Raw genomic sequence first — 13030 nt, forward strand, 5'->3', positions numbered from 1 at the left:
CTGGCACTAATATTGGCTCATCTGCCATATTCTTGGATGCAAGACAGGACATCAATTATTACTTTCTAAAAGTTTGATAAAAATGAATAATCTCTCCACTTCTGAAGGATAACTGAAAGTAGGATTTTCTTCCTCATATTTGTCCTTTATAAAAGGGGAGAAAAAATGTATCTTAATGAATTTGTATTTGTATTTGTATCTTAATTTCTTCACAGAAATCTTGCCTTTCTTGATCAAACACCATGAGTTGGATGTTCCTCGGAGACTTCCTAAGTGGAGTAAATAAATATTCAACTGGAATTGGTCGAATCTGGCTAACTGTTGTATTCATATTTCGCTTGCTGGTCTACATGGTAGCTGCAGAACATGTTTGGAAAGATGAAGAGAAGGAGTTTCAATGCAACATTAGGCAGCCTGGTTGTGAAAATGTCTGTTTTGACTACTTCTTCCCTATCTCCCAGGTTAGACTTTGGGCACTGCAGCTGATCATGGTCTCTACTCCTTCTCTTCTTGTTGCTTTGCATGTGGCCTACCGTAAGGCCCGAGAAAAAAGGCACCAAAAAAAATTTTATATTAGTCCAGATAGTATGGATGGGGGCCTGTGGTGCACTTATGTCATCAGTCTTGTTTTCAAAACTGGATTTGAAATTGGCTTTTTGGTTTTGTTTTACAAGTTGTATAATGGATTTAGAATACCTCATCTTGTGAAATGTGATGTAAGGCCTTGCCCCAATATTGTGGACTGCTTCATCTCCAAGCCCACTGAGAAGAAAATCTTCCTTTATTTCTTGCTAGTCACATCATGTCTATGCATTGTGTTGAATATTGTTGAACTAGGCTATTTAGTATTTAAGAGTTTTGTGAAATGCTATCTTCAACGATATGCTCAAAATTTTAAATCCTCAGATTGTAAATGTCATAACTTTGACTATGTCACATGCAATGAGATTGATGTCCCTAATCTGCTCCAGAAACACAATTCTCACTGTTCCAGAAGCATTCCTCAAAAACTTGAAAGAAGTAGTTTGCAAGAGAAGTAAAAAAAAAAAAAAATTGCAGAATGCTTTCATAAGCAGGATTTAAATTGACAACCCAGAGTATCTTACATTAGATGCTTTTATTTTGTGACATGAGAAAAAGGATATGTAAAGTATATCTTCAATTGTAAATATAGTAATTGGATTGCTGTTTTTGTTTATTCTTATTTATCTATACATAATCAAACATTTTTTTCCCTAAGTAATCTGAAGGAATTGAAGGTAAATGTGTTATGTTCTTAGTTTCAAATTTTGGTGTTTTAAGGATAGTTATCATATGTCTTACAATGCTTTATATATTAGTTGGTAATTAAAAATTGTGAAGCATTATTTTCTGTAGACCTTTTTTTTTTTGGGGGGGGTGGAGAAGGGGTTATGTCCTTTCTTCTCTCTTCCACTAGTGCTATCCCTCTGAGATTACTTACCATTATGGTGAATACTACACATAGACACACAGAGAGCCCTTGTGTGTATCTAGTTATTTATGGCCTTTCTTTTATTATATAATGTGAGTTCCTTCAGAGCAGGAACTTTCCTCTCCATCCTCCTTCTGTATATGCCTGTAATACCTGGCACATAATAAATGCTTACTACTTGTTGATGGACATTCTCCCTGGGCTTTAGTTTTCTCCTCTGTTATATGGGGAATATGTTATATATAGATGACCTCTAATAGACTCCCAGCTTTAAATCTGAGGACATTAAAAGTATTAGGGTCAAGCCTGCGCAAAATTGGAGAAGGGTGATGAATGCTATTTCAATGGTCTTAAATGAGGGGTGATGATGGCTTGAACTAGTGTGGGAGATACAAGGAGAGGGAAGAGATGTTGCAGTAGAAATAACAAGACCTGGAAATTGATTGGATATAGAGAGAAAGAGAGAAGGGAAGAAGACCCAGGTCCAGTCCTTGAGGGGACAACCACAATAATATAGGACACTTGAAATTGATGATGATTCAGCTAAGGAGACAGGGAAAGTACAAGTGAGACATGTAGGAAGAGAATTAAAAGATAAGAACCAGGAGATAAAACCCATGGGAGCTGAGGGAAGACGGTAGCTAGATGAGCAGGCTGGCCAAGAGTTTCAAGGATGAAAGGAAATCAAGAAAAACATTTTCCTTGCTCTCATCTGTTCTGAATATAATGAAGCTATTTAGCTTTCTCACTAATCCACAAAAACACAATGTTTTTTTTATCACTCTTATTACTATGTTGATATCACTTATTTAATGCAAGTATTTCATTTGGTTCAAAGTTTCTATTTCTTTATGTCTTTTATAACTCATGCAACTGTCAAACAGAACTGACACTTAAAAGTTTCTTTTAATTACAGAGCAAAAAAGATGTATATATGTGTGTGTGTGTGTATTTATGTATATATGTATATGTATTTGTATATTTACACTGGGAGCAATTGCCCAAACCTATTTTGGCACTTAGTTCTGCGTGTGGCAGGTCCCTGGAGCATAAAACATGAAATGATCACTCATTGGTCTTTACGTGAGCCATTTCTCAGTGTAATTCTCTTCTTCAATATGCCCCAAGATGATCAGGGTAGCAGCACCTTTTGTTCCCCCCAAGTTGGTCCTATCCATGAAACTTTTATAGTGGGTGTGGCCCTAAAATTAAGACAATACTAAAAGCATTGTATATTCTAAATGTCTTGCAGTGTTGGTGCTCATAAGACCTCAAGTTTGCTTCCTTTGCATCTCCTACCCTAGGTGGAACAAACTGAGGTAGGGGTTATATTCTGCCTCAAGGATCCTGTATATAGGAACCTCTAGACTTTAACCACATATTAGCCTTGGAGAGATGGTAACAGTAAACTAAGTAGACAAATATTCAGAGATTGGAAGAAATAGTCGAGTAGTACTGAAAAATCACTGGACTCAGCCTTGGCTTAGTGTGGGAGCACATGTTTTTAGCCAGAAAGCCAAGGACAAGAGTACCATATATTCTATGTAGTGAGAATCATCCCCCTTTTTGAAGGGGAATTCATCAGCAATGCCAATATGGCTCCAAGCAGCAAAGGACTAAAATCTGAACATGGGATGCAAGAGACATAGGGAATTTTTTACTATTATTGTGTTATTTTGAAAGTTTGATATTTTAGAAACTGAATATTTATTGTCCATTGGGGAGAGGATTGCATGAATTACATGACTTCTGAAGCAGAGATTCCAGAAGGAACTGACGATGGGTGATAGGCTAAATTATAATTCTAATGAATTGTTTTTGTCAAATTAACTATAACCTGATATGCTAATTAATTAATCACTAAATATTTTCTAAGTATCTCCTATGTGCCATGCATTGTGCTAGGCATGGAGATATAAAGATGAAAATGAAACAGTTCCTGCTCTCAAAGATAAATTCTTTGTTATATGTGAATATTATATTTATTTTTACAAGTATCATGCAATGAACATGTAACCTATTAGGAAATAGCTTTCACAAGAAAATGATGTGAGAACCCTGAAACTGAAGGGGGGACCCCAAAACTCTGTAAAAGACCTGCGTGAGGGAAACAGGATAAGTAGATTCATTCTGTTATCCTGAGAGACCAGCACCACCCTCATTGATAACACTCACTACTGATTACCACTTCCTATTGAGTTGAAAATTAGGCTAGGACTTCTCATTCAATTCCAAGATTCTCTATTCTGATTTCTAGCTCAAACTGCTCCCAGCCCCCACCAGGAGCTGTCCATAAAACAAGCTTCCCTCAGCTCAATCTTTTGCAGCTGAGGACCTCAAAGCAGGAATCATGCCAGGCTAAGGGACCTCCCTTGGCATATCTTCCTGAGAGGGACTCTCTGTCCACTAAAAGACATTCTCTTTCAGTGATACTACTTTATCTTTCTCACCTATTTTCCTAACAAGATCTTATTCACCTCTCTGTCAGGATTTCTCTGCTAGAAACTTTTTTTGCTAGAGGATTTCTCTGCTAGATCTTTAATAATAAACTTCCTTTGCCAGTTTAACTTTTTGGGTTCATAATTTATGAAGGACCTGCATTGTCAGAAGGAGCTTCTCACAACTTCCTGCCCTGCACTGAACCTCATCATTTGGCTCCCTGACCAGGAATCAAGGGGAGCCAAAACTCATCAGGACTGTGTTCTTATTATTCTTCCATTTGGTCCTCTTATAACTTTACCAAAGGATTAAAAAAAAAAAAAAACCTAAGTACATTTACATTTGTTTCAAAAGAGAGTTTTAAAGAATTACTTTTTGAATGAAAAAAACTGTGCCCTAGACTGATCCCTGTGCTGGCAGTACCATTCAATTGGTGAAGTGTATGAAATGCTTTAGTACAATTGGTGGTAGTGTTGGGTTTCTCTGAATCAGTGGTCCTCAAAACTTTTTTTCTCAATATCTTTATCCTATTAAAAATGATTGAGGATCTGTCCAAAGAGTTTTTGTTTATGTGGTTTATAGTTATAGATATTGATGATATTAAAAATAAAAACTAATTATGAATTTGTAGACTCTCTGAAAGGATTTCAAAGATTCCCAGGATGCTCTGGACCAGACTTTGAGAACCACTGCTCTAAATGATCATCTGAAGCATAAAATTAACAAGTCTTTCCAAGAGATGACTGGATAAGAAATTCAAAGAGCCAATCACCAGGGCTTTACAAAAGCTAGAACAACATGGTGGAAGAAGCAGCTTTATGATAATCAAAACTTAAAATCCAACCTATTGTTCCATTTGCTCTTAAGCCAAAGGAATGATAAAACCATTTGGCTAAGTGGAGAGAGTTATCAGAAGCTTGTGTTAAACATCCTTTTTTTTAAGGATCCCTTTTGAACATTTTTAAAAATCACAGCTAGTGATTTCTTATTTACTTGACAAAAATTAATGCACAAAATTGATTCTACTAAATCATAGTAAATAAGCATTTATCCTGCATGGGGAAAATGGAAAATTATGGAAAACTATTGAAAGGACTTGTATAGTATAATTTCTGGGGTTTAATCAATTTTTTTTTCTTCCTACAGTAGTCTGTATCAAGAACCACAGTTTTGTTGACAATTTCAGATCTGATATTTATATTTTAGTATCTTTTATGTATAATATCACTTAAGGTTTGCATTAATTTCTCACAATTACTCTCATAATTTGCAGGGTTTTTAGATTGATCAGAGTCATAAAAATGAGTAAGAATGATTAAATTGTTTAGTAACTGAGAAATTATTGCTTTTAAATAGGTATATTATAATATGGAAAACCTGATAAAAACATCCAAAACATTTCAAAATTTGAATTTTTCAACAGTGTGAAGTTCTGTCTTAACATATAAACTATTATTTTACTATAACTTGCTAAAATTATACATGAGTTTAGGTATTGTGTAATTAGTATGTAAGTTAATGTTTTTTTTTTTTTTATATTTCCTCACCTAAAAGAAATATTACTTGCAAATTGGGATATTTAAGAATTCAACTCATGAAATTCTAAATTGTATTCACAAGATTTTTGATATTAATCTGTTAACCTTTTCCCACCTAAAAATACTTAATATATAGTAAGTAGTTCTCATTTTCTCTCTGTCTCTATCTCATATACACTGAATGAAGCAATAGTTTCTTCTTTAGCTATGGTGATAGAGCTTTCAGTATTAAGAAAGATAATTTGACAATGAAACTAGTAATAGAAAAAGAAAAACTTCAACTACAGAAAAAAATTAATACCACATTTCCTAACAGTTTTTATCTTTCTGAATTTCATCAGGTTATCAAATTGTTGCAGGGGAAATGGGCAATAAGTGAACATAATAAGACTTTGGGATTCCAACTACTTAGTTGACCTGTTAAAAGGATGAAGTTATAGTAAAGACTTTCATTGCCTAAGGAAAGGTCATCATTAAGTTTCACACATCAGGAAAGAGGCTGGAGAAAAGTCAAAAGAACCAGAGTACTGGCTATATACAATAATGCAATTTCCATAACCTAAAATGTCATTAACTAAATTGATAACCATCAATCTCCTCTGACCAAAAATAAAACAAAACAAAACACTAAATCCCTGAACTATCAAGGTTGCTTTCATCAAATTGGCATTTGTTTGATTTTTTTTTAAGCTATGTAAGTACAGTAACTTGAGATTTGCCTTTTCATGGAAAATTAAAGACAGATCCAAATAAACTAAGATTCTTGGCTAGAACAGATTGTTCCCAATTAAATTAATTTTGTTTAAAGATTAAAAGCTGTATTATGGAAGAAAAAGGAGATGGAGAACAAAATCAACTCAGTACAGACTCCTGTATAAACATGGTATTTCAAGTGATTTCCACATTGACGGTTAAATCCACAAAAAATTTAATTCATCATGTATAAAGTCAATGAAAGTGTATGCAAAATAACTGGTTGCCTGAAATGTGATTTTTTAATATAGTTAGGTGGATGTTTAAAAGTAGGTAGTAACTTAGTTTTCTACTATATAGAACCAAAAATATCTTCTTTTGTACCAATGGAAAAAAAAAAAAAACACCTTCTTTTCCCTCTCCTCTAATTAATAATGCTTTCAAGGCATGAACTTCATACACACACTCTTTCTCTCCAACAATTTTGTAAATTTGTGGCCTTTTAGCTTTGCTAGTAGTGAATCTCAACAGATTGTACTAAACAGCTGACACATCTTACTTGAAAACAGGTATGTATATGAATTAAACTTTCAGAATTGAATTGTACATTGGTTATATTTGATAAATTTTAGTTCAAAATTAGGCAAATTGTTCGTCAAAAACAGAATTAGCTCAGATGACTAATTTTCAGTATTAATTCTGAAAACTTATAATAATAAATCACATATATTTACACACTATAATCAAGTAAAGATGACATACAAAAGGGCTAAATGAAGGGTAGGAGAACAGTAGCTAATAGCAGGCAGACCTCAAAAGGATCAGCACTGAACCATAACATGAGAGATGCAGCTGGGTGCCTCAATTGATAGATTCCTGAGCAGAGCACTAGGCTTGGAATGAGGAAAACTTGCAACCAAATCCAATCTCAGACACTTACAAGCTGTGTGATCCTGGACAAGTCACTTAACCTGTTTGTTTTAATCCACTGGAGAAGGAAATGACAAACTCCTTCAGTATTGTTTTAAGAAAGCCCCATGGATGACATTGTGCTATGGTGTAGGGTCATGAAGAGTTGGATATGACTGAATATAATATGGGAGATTTGAATTTATCCCTTTTCCTGATAACATGAGTTTTACAGATTAAGTAAGTCACAAGGGAAGATAGTGCCTACCAAAGTAGAGAAGAGCTAGGCTCTTTAATAATTCTCATTAAAAAAAAAAAAAAAAATCTTTGCAGTGTAGCTTCAACTGCAACTCAGTAACATAAATCTAGTGGATTTTTTAAGTTCTTAAGAAAGATAGTACTAAAATCCCTCGTCCATTTGTGGAAATTCCCAAATATTTGAAATTCAATGCTGGAGAAGTAGAAACAAACCACTCTACTGAGCCACTTCTATAAATAATTTGCCTGAGTCTGTCTGACATGGGTACCTCTCTACTCTTCCATTCCAGTTCCACATTGCTGCCTAATGTCATGAGAAGACTCCATCCTGAAGATGAACTCCATACTTAAGTGCCTTCTCTAATGATTAACAAACTCTTATCATGCCCTCTATTCCTTCCACTATCACCTGCCTTTTCCATTTTCAGTTATCTGTTCCCTTATCATCATTCCCTTCAATCTAACATCCACTCTCCCACCAATGGCTTAGTCTCAAGCTACTTCCTCCTTCCCCCTTCCAATGTACTCTCTGTAATCTCTGAGACCCAGTTCCCTCCTGATATTATAGCCTCTTTGACTAATCTTTCTAGCACCAGCTACACTTTCGCTTACATCCCCAGACTGCAGTGTGAAAGTTCAAATACCTGCTGCCATTGTCACTTTCAGGCTCTTTTTCTCCACCATTAATACTCAGTAACCTCTACTCCTTTAAGGTTCAGTCAGTTCATACTTACTACCCAATCACAACTCCAGAGGCTACCAACTTCCAGAACACTCCTCTTCTGTGGGGCAGCTAGTGTCACAGTGGATAGAGCAGTGGGTTGAAGTCAGGAAGACCTGAATTTAAATTTGGTCTGAGCTTGGGGTAAGTTACTTAAATTGTGTTAGCCTTAATATTTTCAACTGAAAAATGAGAAAATAGCCTCTCCCGATTATTAATATCAAATGAAATATTTGTAAGGCACTGAGCACAGTGCCTGGCATATAGTGGATACTTAATTTTTCTTTCATTCCTGTTCTGTTCATTGAGTTCAGGCTCAGGCCTTTTATCTTCTACAACTTCTGCTGCTCAACAAAGTCCCAGTTCCTCAATTTACTCATTTCCTATGTCCTCAACAGTGACAGACATGGTCATATATTTGTGGTCTTGTCACTGCTTTTAAATGTCCCCTTCTATGTTCATGAACTCTCAAATCCTTTTACCTGATCACAGAGTTGTGATTTCACCTCTCCCTCTTCTTTACAACTGTAACTATTATCTGTCCTCACTGTTAACCTTTAATCCTTCCATTCCTCAGGACTTTCTTGGTCTCAACTTAAACTAACCACACTGTTCTCTTCTCTCTTGGTCTCTACCCCTTTATTCTACTGCCAATCCTCAACCTTGAATTATTTCTACCACTCACTGCCTTCTCTTATGTGCTTTTGAATGGAGCTGAAGAAACTCATGAAAGCATGTGGATAATCCTTTTATGATAACTAAATAACCATCTCATTCACCATAGTGACTTTTCCCAAATTATTAAAAACCCTTTCTCACACTTTCTATGGCTCTCTTCTCAGATGAATACCCTCACTTTTAACTGAAAAAAGAAAATAACTCATCTTCTCCTCTCATCTTATTATTCAGGTACCTTTTGGCATTATCTTCTTCATTTGAAAAGGTATTCCTTTTGCCACATCAACTCCATCTTTTACAGCCACAAGTGATCCTGTTCCATTCCATTATCTCCAGATTACTCCCTTATATCCACTCATTTTAATCTATATCTTTTTTATCTACCAAATGCTTATTGTCCCCATATTAAAATAAGTCACTTGATCTGTCCATTTCTGCTTAGGAATCACCCCATAACTCTTGTGTATGTGCAGAGAGGGTTGAGCGGGGGAAAGGGTAATTCCTTGAATAGGCTAACCACAATACATCTTTTCAACTCTATTATAGTCTATTTTCTAACCTTGTTATTCAACTGAAAGTGAATTCTCCATACTTACTTGTAAATTGTCAAATCAAATGGACTTCATCCTTCTTAACTTTTCTGGATGATCACCTTTTTCTTCTTGATATTATCTTCTTTCTATGTTTCCAATACACACACTCCTTTCTTCCAGTTCACCCTCCTCTCTGGTTGCTTTCTGTTTCCTTTGTTGAATCTTCATTCAAGTCATAACTGCTGACTAAGGGTATACTTAGGTCCCTTTCTCTTCTTTATATCATTGTTGATTTCTTCAGCTTCCATGGGTGTCATTATAATTGCAATGGATGATTTTCAGATCTACTTGTCTAGTACTGACCGCTTTCCTAATCTCCTTACTTTTCCAACCGCATAGACATCTTGAACTGGATGTCCCATATATATCTTAAAATCAACATGTTCATAAATGTATGTCTTTTCCCATTCCCAAATATTGCCATTTTTTATTTTTTATTACTGAAGACACCATTATATTCCCAGTCACCCAACCCATTATATACCCCAGTAACCTATGAGTCATCCTTATCTCCTCTCACCTCTATATATTTTCAATTGCCAAGCCCCCCCAATTTTATTTTCAAAATATCTGACACTAATACCACTCTCATACAGGCCCTCAAAGTAATGTATTGAAATAACTTTGTCTCTGACCTCCTTGCCTTAAGTTTCTTTCCACCTCAGGCCATTCTCCCACCTAGTTGTCTCAACTAAGATTCCTAAAATACAAGTCTGACTTGCATAACCCATTTCCTTTTCAATAAACTCCAGTGTTTCCCTGTGGCCTCCTGGATCAAATATAAAATTATCTAGCATGGAAAAGGCTTCATTATCTGGCCCTCCTCTATCTTTCCAATATTCTTACACCTTGCTGGCTTCTTTTATCACTCAAGATTATTCCTTTGACTTTCTGTTTCCAGAATTCTTTCTCTCTTCTCTAAGCTCTCTTGCTCTTAAGTCTCCAAGTTTTCTTGGCATCAATTTCCAGCTAAAATCCCACCTATTAAGAAGTCTTAATTCTAGTTCTTTCTCTTATCACCAGTTTATCCTGGATGTATCTTATCTGTTCTTAGTTGTCTACATTTTATTCCCCCCTTACAATGAGTTCCTTCAAAGTATGGGCTATCTTTTGCCATTTTTGCATCATTAATGTTTAGCACAGTGTCTGGAACACACTATGTGCTTAATAAATACTTGACTAAATTGACAAGTTATATAAAGTGGTTTCTTCTTTCTCTCCTGAATATCTATGTTAGAGAATACTTAAGACAACATAATTATGGATTGCTACTATTTGAAGGATTATCATGTAGACTTATTCTACATGGTTCCAAAGGGGAGAAATTAATATTGGGTCAAATCTATGGGGAAGCAGCATGGCAAAGTAGTAAGATGATTGAATTTGGAGAAGTTCAAATTCCAACTCTTTACTACCTATGTGGCTTTACATTCTGAGTATAAAGTCTGTATCTGCATTTCCAGGATGAGAGGCTAGATTCTGTTCAGCTTTCAATCCTGAAGGTAAGTAAGAGGTCTATCTTACTCAGTAGGTTAAGATACAAACTGACTACTAGATACCCTATACAAAATGCCACTCTATTATATGTACTCATTACTGGCTTTTACATCCTTAAACAGACCAAAAACAGGTAGACTTCAATTTACTTGGGGTAATATTCTTGAAACTAAACATGTGTTCAAATTTATTACAAAAAGAACAGACTGGACCTATGAGGTAAGTCCAGGTGAGGAAAAAAACCAAATCAAGCTGGTACCTTTGTTGCAATTTATAATCTGAGAGCTGCTTAGGTTACTGAGATTAACACTGGCCCAGGGTCACAAAGCTAATATTTCAATTGCTGATGTTACTATGTCTTCTTGCTTCTTATGTCATTCTAACAAGCCAGTGCTTTAAAAATGAATTGTGCCTATCCCTTGAACAAGGGACTTGTGAAAATCTCAGTAATTAAGTAAGCTCAGTTCAATTTAGATGAGTGTTATTTTCAATATTATTTTGCCACCTAGTGGCCACATCCCAGTATGTATCACCACAAAAAAAAAATTATCAAATCAATTCAGCATATACAGGTTGGTTCCTCCCCCCCCCCCCCAAAAAAAAACCTGATTCTTCATCAATAAAGATCAATCAATAGAAAACGAAAGAACTACAATTCTAACAAGGAGTTATGAAAGTTTTGAGTTCAGTTCTACTTGGCCTTTTTTTTTTTTTTACTTTGATCACTTTTGGCCTTTTTCCTTTATTAGAAAAGGGGGAATCAGATTAGATAATCTTAAGGTTTATTCCATTTCTAATATTTCATATTATATGCTAAGACCCTAATGCTTCTCTCCTCTGCTCTGACTTCTCTGGCTTCCTTTAAGTTCCAACTAAAATCTCACCTTTTATAAGAAGGCTTCCCTAACCCCTCTTAATTCTAGTGCCTTCCCACTATTATATAGTTTATACCTGTATATAGTTTACTTTATTTAATTGGATATAATCTCTTCCATTAGACTATAAACTCCTTGAGGGCAAGGACTTTTTTTTTGTATTCCTATTGGCTTTTGTAAATCCAGTTATTTTTTTTTTTTTTTTTGTGGGAGGAGGGACACTTAATGTTTAGTGATTGCAGTTTAAAAAGGAACTTTATTTCCTTTTGGGTGGGGGAGGGGGACAAATCATGTTTAAATCTAGTAAAAATATGACTGCAGGCAAAAAAAAAAAATCTAAACTTGGGACTTGGTTTTATTCCAAATTCAGATTTGGTTTTAGCTTCCCAGGTATCCTCGTGCAGCCCTTTCCAGGCTTCACTCTGCTCTTTATCTATCTATCTAGTCTATCCTTGTTCTAAATATTGTATCAAAGTATGGAAGTATCTTGACTAGGAATTAAAAGAGATTTTAGAAGTCATCAGCTTATTAGCTTCTCGTTTTATAAAGAAATGAAGTATAAAGTGGTTAAGTGACCTGGTCCTCACACATCTAATAAACAGCAAAGTTGTATTCAAACTCCAACAACAGTTCTTTCTACCTCATTATGCTAAAATTCTTAAAATATTTTATTGATAATTTTTATTTGCACATCACCATTTCTGAAGATTCTTCTGCTCTCTCTTACCAAATGAGTCACCCTTTATGCTAAAGAAAATAGTTCAGCAAAACCAACTGGCAGATCACTCAGGTCTGATTATAATGCAAATATTTTTTAAACAGTATTTTGGATTTGTTACCTGAATCCAGCAAGCACTCATGTTGGTACTCTGAATGTACACTGGTCAAGTTATAAACCTGAAAGCAAATATATGTCCAGACTAGGACAAGAGATGTTGACTCTAATCTAGCTTCCTAATCCTTTACTAGGAATCCAATTCCTCTTCTTTGCCTTCCAGTTATAGTGAATTCCTGAACCATGCAAAACAAAGATTTAAGGATAAGTGATAAAGTACTTGCTATAACCCATTAAGAATAAAAATTAAACAGGATAATACAGTATTCACATCATCACCTCAACAGATAAACAGGATTAGGATCAGGACAGATTTTAATAGATAATATTAACATATCAGTTAAAAAGGGAGGGTGGCAATAATTTGACCTGAAGAACCAGGTAGTTCACGGACTTTACAAATCCTAACAGATTATCTGTTTCCAATAACCCCTGCTTTCTTTCAATGGCAGTGGGTTCCGCTGACATTATACAAGAAAAATACAGAAAACAACCACATTAACAAAAAACTCCAAAGACCCATAATCACACACACACAGTA

At 35.1% G+C, this 13030-nt stretch overlaps 1 protein-coding gene across 1 annotated transcript; it reads left to right on the forward strand.

The window, feature by feature from the left end:
* The first annotated feature begins 242 nt into the window (after nt 1–242).
* GJB7 (gap junction protein beta 7) lies at nt 243–1205 on the forward strand. Its single transcript, XM_031964549.1, has one exon. The coding sequence runs from the start codon at nt 243–245 to the stop codon at nt 1038–1040; it is 798 nt and encodes a 265-aa protein (XP_031820409.1). The 3' UTR covers nt 1041–1205.
* The last annotated feature ends 11825 nt before the right edge of the window (nt 1206–13030 follow it).

The sequence above is a fragment of the Sarcophilus harrisii genome, chromosome 4 (assembly GCF_902635505.1).
Source record: "Sarcophilus harrisii chromosome 4, mSarHar1.11, whole genome shotgun sequence".
Taxonomy (NCBI): Eukaryota; Metazoa; Chordata; class Mammalia; order Dasyuromorphia; family Dasyuridae; genus Sarcophilus; species Sarcophilus harrisii.

What these genes read in the sequence shown, in the direction of transcription:
- GJB7 (XM_031964549.1), top strand. Translation starts at nt 243, where the DNA reads ATGAGTTGGATGTTCCTCGGAGACTTCCTAAGTGGAGTAAATAAATAT.